The sequence below is a fragment of the Canis lupus genome, chromosome 20 (genome assembly GCF_011100685.1).
Source record: "Canis lupus familiaris isolate Mischka breed German Shepherd chromosome 20, alternate assembly UU_Cfam_GSD_1.0, whole genome shotgun sequence".
NCBI classification, from domain to species: Eukaryota; Metazoa; Chordata; class Mammalia; order Carnivora; family Canidae; genus Canis; species Canis lupus.
The window spans coordinates 38,582,136-38,606,592 of NC_049241.1; the positions used below are offsets into that span (position 1 = coordinate 38,582,136).

The 24,457-nt window shown below is 49.7% G+C and overlaps 3 protein-coding genes across 9 annotated transcripts in view; 1 reads left to right on the forward strand and 2 right to left on the reverse strand.

Moving 5' to 3' along the window:
- Positions 1-11,662, forward strand: part of DCAF1 (DDB1 and CUL4 associated factor 1) — a 77,624-nt gene extending 65,962 nt beyond the window's left edge. For 4 of the 7 annotated variants that reach the window (XM_038566327.1, XM_038566326.1, XM_038566330.1 and 1 more), the window contains 3 exons: positions 691-699; positions 6,296-6,548; positions 10,688-11,662. In XM_038566327.1, the coding sequence (XP_038422255.1) occupies positions 691-699; positions 6,296-6,548; positions 10,688-10,746 (321 nt within the window). In that variant the 3' untranslated portion in view covers positions 10,747-11,662. The remainder of the gene's footprint in view (positions 1-690; positions 700-6,295; positions 6,549-10,687) is intronic. The other 3 variants (XM_038566328.1, XM_038566329.1, XM_038566331.1) reach the window with 3 other exon arrangements.
- Positions 11,592-18,182, reverse strand: RBM15B (RNA binding motif protein 15B). Its single transcript, XM_038566333.1, has one exon. It carries the CDS (start codon positions 18,180-18,182, stop codon positions 15,480-15,482), a length of 2,703 nt encoding a protein of 900 aa, XP_038422261.1. The 3' UTR covers positions 11,592-15,479.
- A 2,291-nt stretch (positions 18,183-20,473) lies between these two features.
- On the reverse strand, positions 20,474-24,146 carry MANF (mesencephalic astrocyte derived neurotrophic factor). The gene is given in 5 exon segments (XM_038566334.1): positions 20,474-20,899; positions 22,215-22,356; positions 23,078-23,205; positions 23,932-24,107; positions 24,109-24,146. Coding segments are annotated over 5 exon segments (669 nt in total). The 3' UTR covers positions 20,474-20,714.
- Positions 24,147-24,457: the final 311 nt, after the last annotated feature.

Consider the following 24,457-nt stretch of genomic DNA (forward strand, 5'->3'; position numbering starts at 1 on the left):
TCTAGATATCTGCTCTCAGGTCTCCTCAGATGTCCCAGGTATGACTTATATGGCTCAGGGATGCCAGCACCTGTGACTGACACTTTGAATTTGCCTTTTCACCTTAGCAAAATAAAATTAGAAGTATGAATGATCAGCTGCCACCTGATAAAATTGTCCAGCATAAAGTGCCTATATAAATATTTATTAGAAAGCTTTATTGAGATATAATTTACATACCATAAAAATGGTTGTTTTTTGCCCTTACATTTCCATAAATTTGGAGATTAACAAGAAGGAACAAATAGAATCAATATATTGTTGAATGAAAACATCTATGATGTATTTGGCTTCCATAAATATTTGGTTCCTAAGGTTGCTAGTCCTCCAGCCTTCAGGCATTTGATGAAAGCAGAGATAAGCCAGTCATTTATGAAAGCTCATACTATCCATTGGAATTTTGGTATCTGTGTTGTTCTTTTACAAATCAATTCAGTCAACTTTGATGTTGGCTTTTAGGAAAATTATAAAATCAGATTAGTAATTGATCATTGTTTCTAGATTTTGAAAAGGCAATACATTTCAACTAATTATAGTTAACCTTAAATTTAAAAAACAAAAACAAGGGAATAATGCTCTCTTTTCTCCACTCCATTTTGGAATCTGGGACACACTGTGTGCTGTGCTTCCTGTGTGTTCTCCACTGCCTAGAAGCGGATGGTAAGAGTCTTTACTGATTACACACCTGCTATAAGCCTGGTCATTGATTCCTAAAAGACCTTTTTCTCCCCACTAAATTTTTTAAATGTATGTGAGTTAGATTCTACCTGTGAGATGAAAAACCACAAGTTTATGACTCTGAAATGAACCTTTTAATGATTGTTAAACACCAGGAACAACTGTCAAAAAGAGAAGCAGGAGTTTAACTTTTATAAGATAAGACATGTTGAATGAACTGTCAAGAAGAGTAGGCTCAGATTTCATTTCATTTCATTTCATTTCATTTCTATTTATTTATTTATTTATTTATTTATTTATTTATTTATTTATTTATTTATTTATTTATTTAAGATTTCATTTATTTACTAGAGAGCGAGCACAAGCCAGGGGCAGCAGCATGGAGAGAGGGAGAAGCAGGCCCCTGCTGATCAGAGAACCCATTGTGGGGCTCAATCCCAGGACCCTAGGATCATGATCTGAGTGGAAAGCAGACGTTTAATCAACTGAGCCACTCAGTCACCTCTAAGCTCAGGTTTTAATTACATTTTTATAAAGTTATCTTGATTTTTAGATTAACTATTCTTAAAGTATGACCAGAAGTTTGGTTTTCTAAGAGGTTGGTTATATTTTTGAAGGTAATATATGCTAAAAGCAAAAAAATATATTTATATCTATCTATATATATATTTTTTATATCTATATATATATATGCTAAAAGCTGTTTCTCTTGAAAATGAGACATATTCAAGAAGAATTTTGAATGGTCTAGGAACAAATGCTGCACTGATTTAAAAAATCAAATTGTTAAAAAAAAATCAAATTGTTTAAGTTCTAGACAACAAGACAGTTGGATGTAGCAGAGAACATCAGTGAAATACCTGGAATTACCTTTTTGGTTCTGTTTTTGGGAGTCTGTGGATAGGGTATATTATTACAGAAAAGGAGAACATTAGAAGATACTTATACAGAGATTCTTCATTAGGGGTGCACTTCACAGTTCCTGGGGAAACTTTCCAAAATCCATGTGTGTGAGCTTCACTTGTAAAAGTTAGCTCTGTCAGCCTGGACCCTGGGTGTGGTTTGGAATTTGTATTTTGGGAAACTTTTTCCCAGGTGCTTCTGATGATCACATTTGAGTAGGAGCCACTCACCTCTTTATCAAGAAATTGGGATTCACAGAGGTTGGCATTAGAGAGTTGTTCAATAAGTAGTGCTTCCCTTGTAATTCTGGAACATGGTCAGTATTTATGGATCTCCTGTGGTTTTGGTTCTGGGAATGGAAAAGACCATAGAGAGCTGGAGAGACTAGAGACGGGCAAGAGAAGGGAGATGCATTAGTGAGTGTAATGAGAGTGGGTAGGAGGGAGTCCTGGGTACCTGACATTTGTGGGAAACAGTAGTCAATTGGATGTGAAGCCATAGGAGTGGGAGAAGTGAAAGATAGTTGAGATTTTCAGCTGGTAACTGGGAGAAGTATAGAAAAGGTACTGGCTTTAAAGGTGCTTTTAGAATTAGAGTTAGTTTTAGAATTAAGAGATTTTAAGTTTCTATGGTATGAATGGATAGAGCCACCTGAGAGTTCAAGAATTAGGAATTAGAGGAAATATGAAGGCAGAAATTAAAGTTGTAGGAACCTCTGGGCTGAGGAGATTTGCAAGAGACCAGGTACAGATGAGCCCATTGTAGAGGCCAGGATTGGTGTCAGTCACCAGAGAGAAGCCCCATGATTGGCTCTCCAGGCCTTCCTGTTCCTTTAGGAATGTTTCAGTCATTGTAATAGGAACAACAAACTTTTGTTGAACACTTTGTATATAATAGGCACTTTTCAAAGTGATTATATACATACATGTGTACACATTATTTCCCTCCTTTAAGCCCTAGCAACAACCCTATGAGGCAAAGTAAGTCATCCAAAAATCAGTTATTCCATCTGTAGAGTTTGGGTTCAGTGGCAGCAGCCTGGCTCCAGAATAAACACCATTAATTACTGCCCTATGGAGTGATGGGGTAAAAGTCAGAGTCCAGTGTTAGAGGAGGAGAGAGTGAGGGAATGAGTGAGCAAGTGGCGGTGGGGTACATGGAGGCCTGGAAGCAATGTGGAGCCTGTGTGGATGGAGCAGTGTTTAGGTTTGGGCAACTTTGACCCTCCTCAGGGGTGAGAAGCCAGTGGAGAGAAGTGTTGAAGGTGGGTGTGTGGGGGTGGCAGGTGGGTGGCAGTGGTAATGAGATCCAGAGAGGACTGCTGTGCAGAGTATGAATGAAAGGCTGGCTTCCTACTCAGACCAGGGTTAAGTCAGGTTCAGATGTGGAGATGGGATCAGAGGGCAGTGGAGGGAGCTCATACCAGTTGACCTCCTTTCTGTACAAGGAGGGGAATTGGGTTCTTTAATTTGCAGGGGTTTGGGATTTTGGATAACCATGAAATTGACTTAACAGTAGAATTGATGGGCAGCCCGGGTGGCTTAGCGGTTTGGCGCTGCCTTCAGCCTAGGGTGTGATCCTGGAGTTCCGGATCGAGTCCCACGTCTGTCTCCCTGCATGGAGCCTGCTTCTCCCTCTGCCTGTATTTCTGCCTCTCTCTGTGTCTCTCATGAATAAATGAGTAAAATCTTAAAAGAAAAAAAAAATTGAGACAATTCTGGATTCTAGCAAGATTTTTGTTTTCATTAAGTAATAATTTTTAGTTTCTTTTCTTTCCTTTTTTTCTTTTTTTAAAACCACTTTTGACAACTCCTTAATTCTTTAGATATGAAAGAGAGGGGTTCATGTTACCAACTAGGTAACTAAACCAGCAGAGAATGCTGCTAAAATTACTTTCTAAACTCACTTTTGGGTTCAGCTACAGAATTAGATTCTATATTTTGTTTTCTTTCTTTTTTTTTTTTTTTAAGATTTTATTTATCTGAGAGACAGCACTAGTGGAGGGGCATAGGGAGAGGGAGAAGCAGACTCCCCATTGAGCATGGAGCCTGACGTGGGGCTTGATCCCGGGATGCTGAGATCATGACCTGAGCCAAAGTCAGACACACAACTGACTGAGCCACTCAGGCGCCCCAGATTCTACAGTTTTTTGGACAGATCTTGTGAGCCTCTGTTTCATGATTTGGGTTTCAGATTTAAAATTTAGAAAGTGAGTATACGGCCATATCCATGTATAACAAAATACGTGTTAAACCAGCATTGGTCATTAACCATGGAGTTTAAAAAATGATGGATTCAGGTAGACTTTCCTACTCGTTTCCCTTGCCCTGTCATGGTCACATAAGTCCTCATGGCCTTCCAGGATGAATATATATAAACTATTTCTTCTACAAGATTAGGTAAGGTTAGATTTGTAATAATCTGGAATGTTATCTGTAGTTCAGAGCTCAGACCCTGATTGACCTATTTTCTAAGAATGCTTTTGATTTAGGAGTTGTTTGCAGTTCTGGATCAGCTAGGCTTTGATATTTTTAGAAGTGAAAAAGAAGGGTCTACCTAAATTTGCTGGTTATTAACAGGTGCCTGTTTGAACCATGTAACCTTTTATATACCCACTCAGCTGTGGACCTTTAAAAGTTATGGGACGTTGAAAATTCATGTAAATTGCCCGTGTTCACACACCATGTAATTGGCAGGGCTAAGATTCTAACCAGGCGTGTTTGATCCCAAAGCCCAGGCATTTTCTCCTGTCCCATACTCTTTATTTATTTATTTTTTTCCATACTCTTTAAATAATGCCAAATGTGTATCCGTATCAGTAACTGTGTATTAATTTCGGAATCAAAAATAAAAATAAAAAAGTTCTCTTAATTTTTAAATGTAATTATATTGTCCCATAGAGGCTTAAGAACCATAGGGCTGTGGATACTCTGTTCTTTAGTGTACTTGTTTTTAACTATGGTACTTTATTAATGGATTAGAACTAATTTTGGTCAAGGCCATGAAAATATGCCTGAAGAGAGGCAAAAATTGTAATCTGGTAAGCACTTTGGATTATTTCCCTGAATTTTGACCTTTCTCCCTTTTTCCTAGTATTTGTATGAGCTGATGTGCTTGTAGGGGCTAAGGAGCTTGTCTCTGGTTCAGTTTGTCATTACTGCCTCCAAGCACTCTCAATGCCTTTCCAGTAAGTGAATGCTTAGTAGCCATCCATATGGAGGTAATAATGTAGCCTAGGCTGTGGAACAGTGATCTAGGCTATCATGTGTGTTCTCATATACAAGCACGTGCAAGTTCTGGTTTAGACCATACACACATTTGTACAAGCCTTAGGTTTACTGGGTAAAGGGGTTAGTCTTTCCGATATAGCTGCCAAAAATTGTTGAAAAGTCTAAGTCACTGGGCCAAACAGTATATCAAAAGTCTCTAAAGGGTGGTTCCAAAATTATCAAAAGTCCATAAAGCATGGCTACTTTCTCTGCTGAACATTAGTCTAGTTTATATTATAGATGATGAACACTAGTGGCCAAATAAGTACAACATTTTAGGTTTTTAAGTGATTGGCATGCAGCAACACTTTTTTTTTTTTTTTTTTCCCAGCAACACTTTTAAAAATGTGTTTTACCTATTTTTTCCTGTATATCTTGGGCTTATTCTTTTTTGACTCTCCTTAGGATGATGATGTATTAAATGAATTTTATATTTTATTATTGCAGGAATTAGAGTCCTTTTGCTACTGGCAAGGTTGACAGTTGGTGTTTGAGAAGAAGGATAAGTGAATGATGGTCACATTTACTTGGGGAATACCTGTTACTCTTTTCACAACAGGGGTGTCTTTGTTTCCTTTCAAGCAGAAGACACAGTTTGGATTCTAGTGCAAAGTTGAAATCTGTGGCAGATGCTAGAATGTATCCTTTACAAAGCCCAGTACAAAGCCAGTATTTCATTAGTTTTCTTGGAGTTTTCCTGACTGTCTGAAGATCTCTTGAGAATGGAGGGAAGGACAGTTTCTCTAGCACACTTTGTGTTTTCATGTGTGTGGCTTGTAACAGAAAATGTACATATCTATGTTCTGTATTGTAAAGTCAGTTTTATTGGATCATTAGATACTTATGATAGCACTGTTAAGAGGTTTACCTACTTCTTTATAAGATCAAGGGCAAGACCTTGAAGGGTTTAGGCTTCAGCAGTTGTGTTCTTTGACTCAACTTTGTGTTGACTCAGCAGTTGTGTTCTTCCTCTGTCTTGTTAAAGCACTGATTTTTAGATTCCAGTAGAAGCTTTTGTTCCAGTGGCCCAACTGATTTCACTTGGTTTGGTTGATGCAGGAGAGAGAGAAGAGCTCCCTTGGTTTTGTTATTAGGTATTTAGGAACCTAGAATGTTGATGGCAGAGCCTTCTGTGAGTGAGCTATGTGTTTTTTCTTGGATAAGGGCTGTGTAACCAGTAATGCCTTTGTGGAGTGACCAGTAATCCTTATCTGAGAGGTGCTTTGAGTATCTTGGGGGCCATGTGTGTACCTGTCTCAGGCTTCATTAGATTCTCTAGATTACCACTCTCTCTCTACTGACAGTTTCCTCCACTGCCCTTTGGGAAGGAGGGAAAGACTGCCCATGTGGCGCATGTGGGTTAGGCCTCTCTGTTTTTCCTAATGGACCTCATGCTCTCTTACCAGGAAGAGGAAGAACAGGAAGAAGAAGATGACGATGAAGATGATGACGATACTGATGACCTAGATGAGCTTGACACTGACCAGTTGCTGGAGGCGGAGTTGGAGGAGGATGACAACAACGAGAATGCAGGGGAGGATGGGGACAATGACTTTTCTCCCTCTGATGAGGAGCTAGCAAACCTTCTAGAGGAGGGAGAGGATGGGGAGGATGAAGACTCTGATGCAGACGAGGAAGTGGAACTGATCCTGGGGGACAGTAAGTCTAGGGCCGACCCTGAGGCTGAACCTTGGGACCCAGGGGAAGGTCCCTTCCCTGCACCCTCCCAGGAAGCAAGCCACACAAGGGTTCTGTGCCCCCATAACTATAGATTCACCACTCTGACCCCTTGAGGAAAAGCAGTTTCATATCTCTGATCCTCTGTTCTTTTACCAGACTGTGTTACTAAAAGGCTGTTATCTTTAAAATAGAGGTTGGCAAACTTTTTTTCTGTAAAGGCTGGACAGTTAAATATTTTACACTTTGTGGGCCATATGGTATCTCTTGCAGCTCCTTGGCTCTGCTGTTATAGTGTAAAAGCAGCCAGAGATGAGACGTAAATTAATGATTGTGGCTGTGTTTTAGAAGTAAAACTTTACTTACAAAAATATGTGGTGGGCTTGGTTTGGCCTGTGGATTCTAGTTTGTTCACTCCTGCTTTAGAGGATCAGCCTTAGAATGGAAGGCCAAAAGGTAGTGCTTCCCACCTAAGTGCCCTGTCCTAAGGGGCAGAGCTGGAATTGGCAGCTGCTTATGGGGTGCCCTCCCTGCTTCTTTCTAAATTTATAATGTAAAAGCCCCTTTGTGGAAGAGTCTTCCTGTATGCTTTTGCCTAAGCCCTCTTAAAGGCCAACTGACAAATGTTTCTCTTTGGCTTGTTTTGTTGTCCCCACCCCCTCTACGTTATAAAGTACAAGCTCTAATTTTTCTAATAATTTCCCTTTAGGACAGGTTTCTGAAGTCAAATTGTCCCCTGACTTTGCTAATGAATCCTGAATAAACCAGCTACTAGCTCTAAGAGTCTGCTACTTCTGCAGTTATAGTCTGCCCACTTCAAGAGGATATATCTGGCAGCATCACTGTGACGTGTGTCACTGCTGACAGACTTATGCTTGCGGTGATCTTGGTTCTTGTGCTACCCTGGCTAACTGGGGGGTAATCCCTGTGATATCCAGCCATTTTCATGTTGCTAACCAGGCCATGATGCTCACAACTATGGCACATATTATGCCTAATGTGGTAGCCACTAACCACATGTGGCCATTAAAATTTAAATTAAAGATTCATTTCGTCATTTTGTGTCCACATTTGAAGTATCTGGTAGCCACATGTGATTACCATATTGAACAGCACAGATAGAGAACATTTACAGGAAATCTGAGTGCTGGCCTAGGCCCAATTTATGCCAAAGCTCTTCATAGTAGATCCTTGGTTTTTATAATCATTGGTGGTTGGTGGTAGGAGGAAGAGTGTGCATGTACATGTGTGTGGTAGCAGAGGGTGGGTGATAGTGTTTATTTAAGCATACGTATAAAAGATTCTATTCTACAGTGACCCAAGTCCATTTTCTTTGGGATAAAATCTTATATGTGCTTCTAGCCCTCAAGATTGAAGGTGGGTTTGGCTTAAGGGAGACTTTTTCTTACATAAGTCCTCTTACCAAAGTTGTATATTGAGGAAACTGGGGCGGGAGGGAAGTGGGGCTGGGAGTGCGTGCTTTTTATCTGCTCATCTGCTGTTTACAAGCTTCCATTTTTGCATATTTGGAGGTTGAGGTGATTCAGTGGAGGAGGACTTGCCTTGTCCCTAGTCGTGGTCAGAGAGCCAGCTAAGAAGGATTAAAGGGCAAGGCACACATGACAGTATTCAGAGTAAAAGGGCAGTTTTTACTGAACCTTTTTGTCATCTGTGAATAGTGCCATGTGGGATACAAGTTCTGTTTCCTTCAATTACAAGTAACAAGGTAGGAGAGCACTAGTATGGTATGCCTGACATGAGAGGATCACTAATTTTTTTATTCTTAATTTGAATATAAAGCCACTAAATTTGTATTTGGCCTATAAAATTACTGCCTCTTTTAACTCTTTAGGAAATTCCTTCCTTTAGGCCCAAGAGGTACTGGAAAAGCTTAATTCTTTTATGAACAAGAATATCACCTTATTTTTGTAGGAATATTTATGATGTAAAAATGCCATAATAGTTGACAACTTGAGGACATTTCAGTTCAGGCATTAGAATTGAGGTGGTGATATGGAGGTGGCATGAGTAGTGTGTCCTGCATTCCTGTTTGTTTTAGAGAGGCCTCCAGGAGCTCACAATAGAGCAGGCAGGAAGAGCATTCTCTGTACCCTTGGTGTGCTGATATTTTGCTGTAGTAATCATCTAGAACATTAGTTCTTAACCTTTCTGAGCTTATAGAGCTCTTTTAGGATGTGATGAAAGTCCCCGAGACTATAGAAAACCACACTCCCATGCTATCCCATAACTTTGTGAGGCCCCAGATCCCATAGAGCCCCAGTGATTGGTTTCAGATGTAGAACCCCAACCCTAGGAAGAGAAAACACCTTGACTCTAAAGTCTTTTTTGTGTTTCTCTGTTCTAGTCAGTTCTACCTTCTCTCAAAGCCTGTATGTTATAGAGCAGCAGGTTAAGCTTTGCAGGTATTGATTATTTACATCTAGACTGCCTTTGTCTCAAAGGGCCTTTCAGAAGAGGCCCTGACCAGGGTCTGGAGTTGGGTTTTTAACACTTGAGGATGCGAAAAGGCTGAGGAAGGTAGAGAAAGGAGCCATTGACCACCTAGAGGGAGTCCGTGCCTGGTCCTGAAGGTTCTCAAACACTGTGCCTGACGGTTATTTGTGTAAAGAAGACTGTGTCCTGGTCCTCATCCAGCTGCATTCATACTCCTTACATGTGATGCAAAGTTATTAAGACTCTTAGCAGCCGTAGAACTGATGGACTGGTCTCAGGCAGTTGGTCTGGCATGGTCAAATCATAGACTGCAGGAGCACTGGGAGTCTCTGGGGGTCTGCCTGGGGCAGGACACGGCGCTGTGCCTGTTGTCCCTTGTTGGCACTTCCTCTCGGAGGTCTTGCAGCAAGGAAGCTGATGAGGCCATTGGGCTCACCTTGTTAGGTGTGTGTTTCCCCCACTCTTCACCAGCTTTTGGGCTCTGCTCATGCCCTCTTAGGCCCAGGAGTCCTGGCTTTTTCCAGACATCTCTTTTGTTTACATCCAGGACTTTTTTGTATCACAGCCAGGCGTTTGCTGATTTTTCTTTATCTGTTTCAGTTTTCTTTGTAAAGGAGATTGTGGTGAATGAAAGATTTGGGAATGTGAGGCGTCTGGGAAAGGCTGATGGGGAATTCTGTGGAGCCACTGGTGTCCCTCTCTGCATGGGAAGCCCACGCCTGGGGATTCATAGTCTATCCGCCCACTTCCCTGGAAACCTTGTTATAAAATGGTTTCACACCTTCTTGAGCTGTAATCAGAGGGGGCACGGAGATCTTTTCCTTACCTTCACTCAGCAAATACTAGAGCCCTGAGGAGCTAGGTACTATGTTTCTCTCCAATTTTGACCAGCCACACATGATGTATCGATCTCATTTTGAAGGTTCTTTTGCCTAGTTTCAATCCTCAGTGGTTCCTTGCAGAGGTGTTACTTAGTGTGGTCTGCTCACTGCCTGAGAAGGCAGGTGGTCAAGTGTAGGGCTCCTCCTGTGCCAGAGACCTGGTGCCACCTTCCAGGAGGTCATAGTTGCTGCCTGCTGGCCTCTGGTCTGGAGTTTCCAGGTACTTGTTCTCTGGTATTGCCACATTCTGGGAACCCTTTTGGGAACTTGTTCCCTGCTGATTCTGTTCAGAACTACAGAGGAGTGAGTCCTAGGGTGACATCTCAACCTTTATGAGGCCTTCTGTTAAGAGCTGTTGTTTGAAAGAAATCTCATTCTTGCCTAAGGCTCAGCCTGCTTAGTGGTTCTAGGTGGGTCAGGTAGGTCTGTGGTCTGTGCACCCATCCCAGGAGGAGGATGTGAGGCTAAAGAGCTGCCGAGGCTCATTCATTTCTCCCTTGGCCCTGTCCCTTCAGGGCCCCCCAGTCAGGGAGAACCTCTAAATGGCAGAGAGTGTTGCATCCAGGTCTTTTGAAAGGTACAAGAGCAAGAGGTCCCAGGAGTGGCCACTGTTGCCAACAAGTATATTCTCCAGAGCCAGCTCCAAGGAGTTAATTGGTGTGTTTTCTTCTAGAAACTGGTGATTAACTTTGCTTAGGTATAAATGTATGTATATGTAGGTGCTTCCTTTGTGAAAGCTTCCCATAAGCCTGATGCATAACCTAGTCTTTCCCTCTTACCTTTCAGCGGACAGCTCTGACAACTCTGATTTGGAAGATGACATCATCTTATCTCTGAATGAGTGAGGAGCCGTCACCATGTGGAAGACATTCTTGATAGGCGAGAAACTGAATCAGATGAATTCAGAACACCTTCCTTTCCCTTTCTCCCAGGGCTGTCTTTTAAGGAACTGCATGCCCTGCATTCAGAGGATTATGGCTTAGAGAGCCTCACTGGAATCTGAGGGTCCTTCTAAAAACAATAACAACCACAAAAAAGACAACAGGGGTTAGGCCCTATTCTGCTTCCCCCTTCTCCTAGGATGGACAGCTCTTTCCTCAAGGGGAAAAAAAAACATGTCTCTGGGGTTATTTCACAATATATTTTCTTTGTATAACGTTCTTTACTTAAAGAACAAGAAATAGTTTTTTATAAAATTTAAAAAGAAAAAAAAAAACAGGCATTTATAACTGAGGGTATGAACTTATATCCACCAGGTCTCTTGTCCCTGCACTTCATTTTCTATGGAAGAAAATGATGTCTAAAGAACAATATAGAGGCATTTTTACATACGTATTTAAATGAAAAGGAAAATCGTGGTTTCTTAAATTGATAAGGATTAAGAATATTTTATTATAAATATAATATATGATTTTTTAACCTGTTCTGTTGCCTCATATGCTGTCAGGTTAATTTGTTTTCCTTCGTGCCAGAGGTGGGGAAGAAGGTAGTGCATTGCTTGCTGAGTAAATGCCTAGATTCACCCACCTTCATGGTTTGGGGGCAGCAAGGTCGTTGTGGATATTGGTTTTGTGGAGTTGAGGGAACTTAGGATATAAGTTCACTCCCTCTATTTTTCTTTGTGATTCAGTTTTTCAAAAATTTTTTTTCTTCCCTTTCTCCCCAATGTGGAAATTACAAATCAAAGGCCTTTTTCTTTAATGTAAAGTGTATTTATTTAAAAAAAATACAAAATAAACTACAAGTCTGTCTTTGTTTGTTTATGGCCTTTCCCTGTTCTCTTTTACCAAAGTGCAGTGGTCCCTTTCCCTGCACCTCTAGCCAGCCAGTAGAGAAGACGCCTTCCGAGAGGCAGTCCAGGATGGTGGTGAGAACACATTCTGCCCAAATAAAGCACTCTGGGGAGAAAAGTAGCTTAGTCACAGTGTCTAACCCTGGTCTGCTGCCCTCCCCCAGAGGGAGTATCGGTTTGTGCCCGAGAAGCACGCTGGGGTGGAGGAGGAGGTGCTTGGGTCTGGTCAGCTGTGGACACCTCTCTGTCCTAGGTTCTGACTAAAGAAGGCAGCTCTGCAGTACAGATCTAGTGGAGCTGACATGATAGGGGTCCTGGGTGCTGGCAAAGCTAAGGAGTGGCCACCTCTCTAGTTAGTTGGGTGACTGTCATTACGATTTCCTCAAGGGAGAGTTAACAGCGGACCAGAGCTGTTTTTCACTTTTGGCAGTTTGGAGGCAGCGGGGGCTGGGCCGGCTGGGTTTAGACAGGTCTCAGGCCTCTGAAATCAGCCTGTGGTTGGTGAACATGGGGAACCGCCAGGGAAAGTGCCACATGCTCTGACCTTTTCACTTAACCCACCTCACCCTTTCCTCCTACAATAAATAGGAGATTGCAGTCTCTTCGAGTTGTCCAAGTAACAGCTTCTTGGTTTCTATTATGTAGGTATCAAATAGCTAGGGACTTTTCTCCCTTTGCTGAGAGAAGAGGGGACAAATTTGGTTGTGAAATAAACAAGACAAGACGGGCTATAACTCACCAGGGGCCAGCAAAGCCCTGCTGGGCTTCAGAGCACCATACAACTGATCGCACACTGAAGTGGGCCTGTGTCACACAGGTACCTCTTGGTCCTTTAGAGAGCAGAGGTCTCAGCTCTTATGTTGCTTCATGCCTCAGCTTAAATGGGTTACTAACACCTAACCAGTGGAGTAGCCTTGACTGCTGGTGCTGGATGGGTGCATCAAAAGAAAGCAGGTTAAAAGTCAAGAAGTAAAAACGCTATTCTAGTCATGAATTCAGCTGAGCTGCTGCTGGCTGCCTCCCTCAACTCTGCCAACAGCTCTTGGGAGTGCCTGCAGGTCTCTGTGGTGGCGATGGGGGCCTCCAACAGGGAGGCGCAGTTCTGGTTGACTTGACAACTCGCCCTTAGGGCAGCGCCCTGAGAGGCTAAGGAGACATCAGCCTTCTTTCTTACTATACCAGAGCTGAAAATCTGAGTCACTCAGAAGAAACCCATACAATTTGCCTCAGATTAATTTCCTCCCCCCCATTTAAGTGACACCTCAGACAGGATCTGAACCCGCAGGTGGAGGCGCTGGACCCCTGCAGTTAAATTGTTCTCTTTGTGGGGCAGTCCTAAATCAACCAGCGCCTTGACCTCCTGCCCTACGAGGGCTGGCCAAGGCCTGAGAGTTCACAGAACCTGTGTCTTAAGAGCCAAAGGAAGGAAGTGGTTGAGAAGAGGGTCACACAGTGGGCTGTGGTTCTTTACCAAAACTCTATAGTTCTTTTTGGGGCCAGAGAGCACCTATCCCTGGAAAGTAGACAAAACAAAGGTTGAAGTGTCTTCTCCAACCACATTTCCTAGCAGGTTTATATCTGGAAATGCTGCTAGGTGGTGTAGTATTCTGGGTTCTGAGCACCCACCCTATGAAGAACAGCCCAGAGAAGTTTTGGACGTAACAGGACAAGGCAACTCTGGCTGATGCGTGACCGAGGCATTTCTCAGACATCTGCAGGAAGCCCTGCAATACGCCTTCAAGCCACCCCTACCTTGTTTACTCTGAACAAGGCCCATTCCTGCTTCTGGCAGTACGAGCTACCCTGGGATGGTGGCGCTGGGGTCAGCTGGTCCCCTCCACGGACTTGCTCAGACACCTGGCAGTTGTGCCACAGCTCAAGTACAAACTGGCAAACACATTTAACACTTCCTTTGTTCATGTTTTCTGTTGTGAACATGCCTGTTCTCTCATGAGCACCAGCTATAGCCCAGTGAGCAGTACCTCCCCAGGCACCTTCCCCTGTTCATTTTAAATCCCTAAGGTCTCAAAAAGCCACCTCTTCCCTGATCCTTGTGAAGCATGTATCGTCCAGGCAGTCCACCCTCCAGGCCTCACCCTCCACCTCAGGATGGTCTCTCAAAGCATCCCAGCCGTCCCGTGTTGCCCTGCATGGACTGGGAGTGGACCAGGCCAGGAGAGTGGAACAGAACCCGGAGTTCCTGGCCATTTGGGGGGCTCACTTCTCTGAGGCTTCTGTTGTCCCCCAGCTCTGACAGTGATCCTTTGGGACATCCAGACTGCCACACAACACACTCTGAAAAGTCTATTTGGGCAGTGTTCTATGTTGACAACTGCTCTATGACTGGCTTCCCTCCTTGGTCGACGGTGCTGTCCTATGACCTCATTAGAGACCAGGGATGACAGCATTTTTCTCTTTCAAGCCATCTTTCTCTCCCAGCTGGAAGATGCCTCCACATTCCTCCCCAGCTTGGCTTCAGTGGCTCTGACGAGCACTGCCCAAACACCTTGGCACCTGTGACTTCATTTCCCCACAGAAGCACCCTTCTCCCACCTCAGCAGCAGGGCAAGAGGCTGAGGAACACGTTCTCACCTTACACCCGTGAAACTGATTAGTTAAGAGTATCTGTCTAATCCACCGTGCTCCCTGGCAGCACTGCAAAAATTCTTCAGTTCAGGGTTTGTAGGGTCCCCTACAAAGCTCTAGGTACTGGGAAGAGGTCCCCTCCACTATACATCAGCCCCAAAACAACCAAAGGAAGAACCAGAATTCACAAACACTGGGTAAATTTCAAGAATTAGCCAAGAGAAGCTTCCTCCCACCCTCCATTCCAGCACTTGGCCTTCAGGGTTCCTGGGGGGTCTGAGGCAGCTCTGCCTCCAACGGGGTACTCCTGGGCTGCCATGTTAAGGCTGGAAGGGAGGCTGAAAAGAAGGGGAGCCTGCTTCAATCTGTGACACCAAGACGCTGTGGCATCAATACTGTACTCTTCTTCCCCGTGTCTACAAGACCACAGAACTGCTAAAGACTACCTGCCTGCAAAAGGCCTCAAGATTAGGCACATTGTCCAACAGCTACGGTTCAGACAGATCAACACACACATTTAGGGCAGAAAACAAGAACTCCAAAACTACCAAAGCTGCCGGCTATAGACCTTAGGCTCACCCCCTTCCTTTGCATGGGCTCTGCTCAAGCAGGCAAGGCAGGGTGCCAGAGGCAAAATGAAGCCCACCTGCTCTCAGCCAAGGTTAAAAACAAATGTGAACGCAGTCCCGACTCGGCCCAAAGAGCTGAGGTGCCGAGAGCCACCAACACAGCAGGACTTTGAGCTAATACCAGTGCTGTGAAGTTGACGTAGGGCATTTGTGTGCGTGTAGTGGGGAAAAGTCTTCCATTCATTGAGGAAAAACTCGATTAAACCAGGACTCTGAACAGGATTAAAAATCCATCCTCTGACAAAGGTTTTACTGACAACTTTCCATACAGTTAGTCAAAAAATAAAAAAAATACAGAACACAGCAGACAGTATCTCGTACACTAGAAATCAACGTGACAGGAGTCCCTTTTCTCATTGCTGGAAAAAAACAAAACAAAACAAAAAAACAAAATCCCCAAATTTAAGAACTTAGTTTTGGTGGGGGTCAGGACTCTGGTTCCCCCATCAAATGAACCAAAATAACCCAGCAGAGAATTCAAACCAAGGGGTAGGATGTGGGGAAGGGTGGTGGTCGGATTTTAAAAGAACTGCTTTTGTGACACAAACGCGGAGCTGGAGCCAGGTCTGGGCTAGGCAGTGTCTCTTACTATAACTATCACCATGTGTTCCTCCTCTAGCTTGCCCAATGTCCTCAGTGCTGACTGGAGGTACTGCTGTGAAAAGTCGCAGGGCGGGAAGGCGTAGAGCATGCCTGTGCTGTCTCTGCCCTTGGACCCACCCACCGGCAGGCTGATCACCCCTGCGGCCTGCTTCTGTTTCAAGTAGGAGACCAGGTTCCTGAGAAGCCGCCTCTGTAGGCCTGGCTCCACCGTGGGCATCCCCTCAGTGCCAGGCCCGCTGGGGGTCGCCTGGGTGGCTAGGAGCACCGCATAGCCATTGGGGCTCCCCTGCTTGATGCGCCGCGTGACCTCATCGAGCTTGGGCTGGTCCAGCCGCAGACGCTGGGCAATCTTCAGCTGGGTCAGCTTGCTCCCGGAAGTGTGGTCTTTGAGGAGGCCCGTGATAACCCCTTGGTCCCCCTCTAGGATGTGCATAGATGTTGGGAAGCAGCTGTTTTTCAACACTAGGAGCCCATTCCAACCCAGCTGCAGTGTCTGGGCATACTCGGAAAGATTCTTGAGCTTTTTGGTCTCGTGTTTTGGCTCTTCCAGAGGCTTGGGTTCAGCCTCAGCGGTCCGATGATTGCGCTCGCTCTCTCGGGTCTTCTTCCCATGGGAAGAGTCTGGAGCCTCGTGGTGGTGGTGGTGGCTCCGCTCCTCAGCCCCGTGTCTGCTGTTGCTGAGGGAGTTGCTGCTCGACTCCTTGGTCCCATCACTGGAGTGATTCTCCTTACGGCTGCGCTCAGGAGTGCGGTCAGAGCCCCGGTCCACCTGTGGCCCACCACCCTTGGTCCTGCTCCTCTCCTCGTAAGGGGAGTGGGTTGTCCTCCCGCGGTCACTGGAGAGGCTCCTCCGCTTCCGCCTCTCCTCCCAGGGCTTGGGCAGGCCCCGGTCCCCATCTCCCCAGCGCTCCCCACTCCGGCTGCGCACTGAGCGGCTGTAGCCCTCCAGGCTGTTTCGGCGGTCAGAGCTTTTACTAGGGCTGGTCCAGTCCCCTTCCAAAAAGGTCCGGTCCCGGTCTGAGTACAGGAGGTGTGGGGGGGTCCTATCCCGCACCCGGAGGTCTGCATCCAGGCTTCGATGCCGGGTATATCCATCTGGGAGCAGCTCATAATGCACAGGGAGGGGTGAGGGCTGGTACTGCTGGGGATACCGGGTCTCCTCTGCTTTGGCAAAATCCACACGCAGCCTTCGGTCTGGACCACCCAAGGGAAAGCCCCTCATTTTTGCGCAGGCGGCCTGAGCTGCATCCAAGCTCTCATACTGGATGTAAGCAAAACTATCTCCCTTGACGTGATCAATGGTCCGAATGCTCCCGAAGCGGTCAAACTCCCGGGCCAGAGCGGCCAGTGAGGTGTTAGGTCCCAGGCCGCCCACCCAGAGGCGAGTGGTGGGGTTGGCCTTGCCATAGCCTATCTTAATGGGGTTTCGGCCAATCACCCGGCCCGACATGGCCACCTTGGCCCTGTGGGCCATGTCTAGATTCTGGAACTTGAGGAAGGCATACGCACCACCCTGGCCACGGGCAGGTCTCTTGATGACCACCTCCTCAATGATGCCGTACTTCTCAAAGGCCCGCCGCAACTCCACCTCGGACACGCTGTGGTCCAGGTTCCCGATGAAGAGGTTGCGCGTGGCCCGCTGGTCGTCCTCAGGCATCAGGTCCTCCTCGCACACGGCGGGGTAGCCGTATGGGCGCCCGCGGTCGTCGTACAGACCGTAGTAGTCCAGGGCCCGCTCCCGGGACAGTCCTACTGCGGCGGCGGCGGCAGCATCCAGGGCAAAGGCCGCCGCGGCGTGGCGGGCGCGGGGCTCCCGTAGCGGAGGGGCGGCCACTGGGGACAGAGAGCGCTGCTTGTACTGGTAGCCGCCGTGCAGCGGCAGGTAACCGAGCGGGTCGGCGGGCGCGGGCGGCCCTGGGGGCGGCGTGGAGGCGGCAGCACTGCTGCTGCTGCTTCGCCGGCTGCTCCCGCCGCCGCCGCCGCCGCCGCCGCCGCCGCCGCCGCCGCCGCCACGCAGGTACACCGGCTCCACCTTGAGCGGCCGGTCGTAGAGCAGCAGCTGGCGGGCCAGGGCGTGCTGGCGGGCCTCGCGTGCGTCCTGCGGGTGCCGGAAGTTCACGTAGGCCACGCGGCCCAGCTCTGGCGTGTGCGACAGGCGCAGGCTGATCTCGCCAAAGCGCTTGAACTGGTGGAAGAGTCGGTCCTCGAGGTGCTCGGCGGGCAGCGCGGGGCTCAGGCTGCTGATGAGCAGCGTCTTGTACTCGGGTGCGGCCGCCGATGAGCCGGGCCCCGCGGGCTCGGCCCCGGGCGGTGGCGGAGGTGGCGGCAGCGGAGACGCGCGAGGTGATGCACCTGAAGCGCCTGGGTCCCCGGAGGCCTTGCCACCGCGTCCCCCGCCGCCAGCGCCCGAGCCCGAGGAGCGGCCGCTGCTCGCACGGTGATTCGCGTCCCCGGCGCCGCGGCCGTCGCGATGCCCACCCCCGCCGCCCCCGCTACCGCGGGGTTTGTCGCGGGCCCGCGTTGGAACGGGATGCTTGGCGCCGCCCGAGGCCTTGTGCGCCGCCCGCCGCCCGCCCGCCTCCGCCTCCCGTTCGCGCTCCCGCGGCCGCTTGGCCGACGATGACGAGCCGCGCCCGCTCGGGCTCGAGTCTCGCTCGCTCTGCCTCTTCATGGCGCCGGCGCGGCGGGCGGGCGGGCGGCCCGCAGGCCCCTCACAGCGGCGGCGGCGGCGGCCGAGGAGGCAGCGCCCCCGGCGCCGCCATCTTGGACAAAAGGACTCGGCGCGGCGGTGGCGGCGGGGCGGGGCGGGAGCGGCGCCCAGGGGCTGGGCGTCGCGTTATCAGGCAGCGCCGGACTGTCACGTGACCCCGCGGCGGGCGGGGCGAGAGCTACGCCGGGTGTGCGTCATCGGACTGCGCCGCCCCCATCACGTGACCCCCGGGGGCGGGGCAGGGGCCGGGAGGCCGGCGGGCGATCGCGGCCCGGCATTGAGCTCTGGCGCCACCGCGCGGCCTTGGGGCCGGGCTGCGCGGAGATGGGGGCCATCGCGAGAGCGGGCCTGGTTCGCTCCTGCCGGCCCTAGGCTTCCCGCTTCCGGCGCGGGGGCCCGCGCTGCGTGGAACAGGAGTGGCAGTGCCTGTGGGCGCCGGGCTCCCGACTCTTGACCAGCGGCCTCTTTACGTAGCATCCCCCGACTGGTCCGGGGTCGACGGTGAAGAGGATCTAAGCACGCCGCTCCCTCAGCCCTGTCCAGCGCCCACGCCCCACAAAGCAGGGATCCTCCGCATTCAGGTATCACCTGCTGCGGTCCCTGGAAAGGCCGCGATGACCAAGGGCTGTCCATGCAAAAGGCGAGGCTCAGCAGGGTTGAGGCGGAGAAACCCGCGCCAGCAAACCCGCCGTTTACCGAGTGCGAATTGGCGCCACTAGGCTGCGGCCCTCCGAGCAGTGGGCTGAGGGCAGGGCCACGGAGCCAAGGGCGAAGAGAAGGCCAAACCCAGTCGTTAGCACAGCTTGCTACGCTTACCTCTTGAGGCTGACCAGTGCCCTTCTATCCACTTCGAGGGCCAGGACCTCTTCTCCAGAGGTGAGGTGCGGGGGAGGCGGAAAGAATCCTGCCTGGGTGCCCAAGCGGCCTTGGGATGGTTTTATTCCCGAGAGCTGCTGGAAGCATCGCAGAACCTGACCCTTCTGCACGGAAACCGTGGGGGCGGGGAAGAGGCTGCCAGTTCCTCCTCCTCCTCCTCCCATGACCATACATAAAGCAGCTCCTGGAGCAGCTGAGGCAAGTGCAAGGGGAAAGCTCTTAAAAGAAACATCTGTAACATTGTCTGATCTTAACTCCCCTTCCAGCAGGAATGAGTTAACCCTTTGTAGATAACCGTGGGGGTCAGCCCTAGAGTGGGAGTGGTTGGGTTGTTTTTCTGTTCCTGTGTTCAGTGTGGCCTGTAGGCCATGGCCATCTACTTCCTAAGATTTCTATCGCCAGCCGTGGATTTTCCCAGCACCTATAAGGGGCTCAGGACACACTGCGCTGGTCACATCTCAACAGCCCACCTATTTTCCCCAAACAAGAAAGTCTCGGCCTGAGGAGTAGCTTAGCGTTCTTGCTTTCCTCTTAGACATCGTGATGAGGATGTGCTGAATGTGGGGCTGCTGTTGGTTGTCATTTGTGGAAGCCACGGCAGGTTGTAACAAGGCCTACATAGGCAAACTGAATTCAGCCAACTGCACAAATGTGATCTGCAGTCTTCCTAGGAAAGCACTGCTTTAGTCCTTCTTTCTGGTAGTCTCCGGAGGCCTGAGATGCAGAGGGGTCTCCACCAAATCACAGCTCATGCTGACAACTAGGTTTCCCAAAGCCAACCCTGGAGATGAACTAAAAAACCAGACTTGGGACAAGACCTCATCGATTAGCCTTATCTTGGGAAACAATGCAAAAGGGAGTCTCTCACTGATTCTTTGTATAAACCAACTCCTGCAAATCGAGCAAAACTCCAATTAGGCATCAGAACTTGGAGCTGAGAGCAGACCACAAACTCAGATGACCACATAGATGGCCAGATCTAGACAGTGCTTGGCGGAGGTAGCCAGGCTGAGAGCATCTTAGAAATGTGATGGTACAGGATGCAGGCAGTTACTGAGGTCATCCTCCTGGAAAGCCACACCAATCATACTCTCAGTCCTGCAAGAAAGCCCCTCCCTCCTAACACCAGATGCAACTCCCTGTTGTGCTCTGCTGGGAGCTGTGTGGCCTCCTGCTCCTCTTGTGTGACTTCGCCTCAGTGACCTCAAGTGACCTTGGAGGGGGCGCCTCAGGCACAGCCTCCTCCAGGACTTGCTCCAGTCCTGCTCAGCACCCTCCCTGTGCCTCAGTCCTGCCCTGGAGGACTAGAAAGCATAAACTGGTGGGATCTTCATTAGGGTCCAAATCCTATTTCAGATTAACTTTAATTCTCCAAGGACAGCTAGAAATTTTCTTCCTTTAATAAAAAATTCCCAGACACACTTTGAAGTCCTAGAGAAAACCAGCAACAGAATAAAGTGAATCCCCCCAGGGGGGCGCTGGAGAGCCAGCATCGTCAGGAAAGCTCCAGGCTTCACACGGACTTTCAGGAGCCCGCCTAAAAAATAAATTACAAAACGGCTGTGGGGAAGGCGCAGGTGCGCTGCCTTCCCTCAGGGGCAGCAGGGGCGGGGCAGACTACAAGTCAGTCCGTGAACTGGCTGCCTTGGGGGCATATTTAGGCATCAGTTCATTAATCTTCCGTATGTAGTCAGACTTCTCTGCACAGCCTTTGCATGTCTCCCCCCAGTCGTCCAGAATCTTCTTGAGCTCTCTAACCCGGAGCTTCTTCAGGTCCACCGTGCGCAGGTCGATCTGCTTGTCTGGGGGAGAGAGCAGGGAGAGCTGGTGGGAGCAGCAACAGACACCTCCCTGCCCCAGACACGGTCCCAGGACGGGTCACACCCACAGGGCCCCCCAACCCTTAAAACAAGCAGCCCTACTGGCTGGAGGGGGGACAGATGCTTCCAGATGCATGCTGGTGTGTCAGCACCCACGGCCCCACACCAGGGGCACTGACCCTTACAGGACAAAGGTGGTTCCCGCTCCCCAAGTGCCTTGACAGTCACTGTAGAGTGACAGCTCCAGGGTGACAGAGCAGATAGATCCCCCAGCTCCAATTTCCCACCATAGGCCCTGGTCGGAAGCTTGCCCTCCATGACTGCTTGTGACCAGAGGCCTGGGGCCAACCGCCCGTTCCAGGGCACCTCAGGAGACCAGACATCCTTGATGCAAGTGGGCAAACACAGGCCCTTGGACACTTGAATCGCAATAAAATAAGTTGGTGTTTAAATTTTATAGACAAGGACAACTATTCCTGGTCCTTACTCTTTCTGAGCACCTGGCCTGCTTTGTTCTACCAGAGAGCTCTTCCACAAGAGGTGCCGCAGTGCCAGCACTCTTCAGAAGCATACACCAGTTCTCTTCAATATAGTCAAGATTGCTGGGCCTTCAGCAGGATGAGCCTATTAAGCCCAAGTCAGCCCACATCCCTTCTCTGCTCAAAAACCCATGTTCCTGGGGCCTGGGTAGCTCAGCCAGTTAAGCGTCCAACTCTTGATTTTGGCGCAGTTTGTGATTTCAGGGTCATGGATCGAGCCCCTCATTGGATTCTACGGTCAGTGGGGAGTCTGCTTGAGATCCTCCCTCCATGGCTCCCACACCCTAAAACAAATCTTAAAAAAAAAACAAAAAAAAAAAACACCTCTCTGTCCCCCACCCCCTGGACAAAACCAAAACAAACCAACCCGCATTCCCAACTTTATTCAGATTAAAGATCTGAAGCCAAATCTTCACCAACCTGCAAGGCCCTCTGTGACCTGTCCACACATCATGCCACTGCCTGCCTCTGCACGGCCTATTTCCTCTGCCTGGAATGCTCTTCCATTAGCTCCCTTTGGCTCATCTTCTACTGCCTTGAAAGTTGGCTCAATGTCCCCTCCTTGGGGAGGTTTGTTCTAACCTCCACCAACCAAGAATGCCAGATCCATAGCCCCTCACTTCACACCATCTAGCCTGCTGTAGATCTCACACACCCTGGCTCTGGTTTCTCATTGGCCTCTTCCAGCTAGAAAGTCAACTCCATAAAGCTTGAGCACACATGCTCTGTGTTGGTTACACAGGCCTGGCCACACTCACCATACTTTAGCTCACAGATCTGGCTGTCCTTCTTCTTGAGCTTCTCACAGACCTTCTCCACAGGGATGTGGTGGGCCAGGGGCTTTGACACCTCGTTGATGATTTTAGTGGCAGCATCGTCTGTGGCCCCAATGTAGTAGCACTGCAGCAAGAGAGGACAATGGCCTTTAGGCGCTGGAGAGCCTTCTCCTCCACAACACACTGACACCTCAAAACCTCTGTTTCTGGCAGGGACCTCATGTTCCCATGCCCTGCCTGGACTGCCATCAGACTGTCAGTGTAAACCCCGGGCTCTTAATACATGCCCGGTCCTCAAGCAGACAGCCTCCAAGTAAGTTTACGAGTTACCAGGATTCAGACCTTTACACAGACAAACCAGCAACCGCCAGGGAGAGTAAAGCTACAAAAGCTGTCATTTTGTCAGGGCTCTTGTCTTCAATTCAGCCCCAGCCCACCCTGTGCCCACTGTTCTCCTGTGTCCTTGCACGTGGCCTCTGGTACTCACAAAGGCTGTTCCCTCGGCCTGGGATGCTCTATCCTGTCCAACAATGACGACTCTTCCTCAGAGAGATTCTTGACTATTCTGCCTAAATCAGCACCCACCCTCTCTGCCAGAGCACCCTGGTCATTTTCTCCAGGACCCTCATCTCACGCCATCATTTGTTTGCCTGTCATTTCTTACCGCTGATACTCCCGGTGCCCAGCACATAGTAGGTGCTTGATCAATTCTAACAGGATGAAAAATATCCTAACTGCAGACTGCAGGAAAGCACTTGCGTCCCACAGCAGCATCCGGGCAGAACAGAGGACCTCCTGAACAGCAAGTGGACAGGGCCAGCCCGGGAGGGTAACCAGTTACTCACCAACCGATTCTCTTTGCCTCTTGCTTCCCGGCAGAATTTTATAAGTTCTTTTTCAATAGAGGATGGTGAGAATGTGACATCTCTGTCTTTGAGGTCCTGATAAAATCTTCCCAGATAAGAGATGCAGACTGGAAAAGAGAGGGGAGATGCTCAGCAATCACCAAGTTGTACCCCAATCCACCAGGAGGGAACTCCGTAAGCAATTTTAACAGGAGACACGGAGGTGAGTTTTTCCGTCACCGGGGTTTCTCAGGTGCCCGACTCAACCCGGCTCCAAGTTGCTGGGGTCCCCCCGCCCCCGTACACCCAGGGCACGCGGGGTACGAGCATCACCCGGTGACCTACACACGGCTCCTCCCTGCTCCTTCCACAAACTTTAAGGCGAGAATGAACACGTGTCCTTGAGATGGACTGACTGTGACCTCGTAAGAGGCCAAGCCGGAGGGCGAAGACAAAAACGATCCCAATGCTTCTCGTTTCCAAACACAACGCCGAACCCCGAGGTGCGGCTTCGCAAGCGCACGGGCCCGGCGCGGTGCCCACGGCTGGCCCTAGGGGCTCCCGACCTGAGCCTGGGAGAGCCTCTGCTCAGTGATGGGAAACGACAAAAACTCCGGCGTTCTCTCAACGTCAAGCCAAGTTTTCTGCACGACCTAGTCCCAACTTTTTCTTGTCGGGCCAGTTTCCTAGGCCCAGGAACTATGTTCTAGGCCGGCGTCTGCCCCTCGGGCAGACCCCGCTGGGGCCGGTCGCCGCCCCCTCCCGCTCCAACCCCGGCCTCTCGGCCGCTCGGTGGTTTTCGGCGCCGCCGCCGCCAGGCGGGCCTCGGGGCGCGGACCCTGGCCCTGCCGCACCTTCGCAGTCGCCCGGCCGCAGAGTCCGGCCGCCGGGCAGCACGCTCAAAGCCAGCGCCACCGCCAGCCCGTGCGTGGCCCACATCCTCCACCGCCTCCGCCGCCGCCCGACTGAACCGCGCCCGCCGTGCGGCGCTACCTCCAGGTCCCGGCCGCGCGCCGTAGTTCCCCATTGGTGGGCGGCCCCCGCGCCCTCCTACTCGCCGCGTTCCCATTGGTCCACGGGCCTCGGAGCCCAGACGGGCGGCTCCACGCTCCCCTTCCCTATTGGCTCGTAGCGTCGCCCGCCCTTGGCCCTAGACAGTTGTCGGCCGCTGATTGAACCAGGGTGGCCCGCAGGAAGCGGCGGCGGGGCCGGCGGAAGCGCCTGGGCCGCCATCTTGAGTAGGGGCAGCGGCTGCGGCTGAGGCCGGACGCCCTGCGCCCGCTGTACGGTCCTGAGTACCCCCTGCTCTGGGCACCACGCCCTCCCGGAAAACCCCGCGGGCTTCCCCTCCGGGAGCTCCCAATCTTGGCGCAGGCCAGC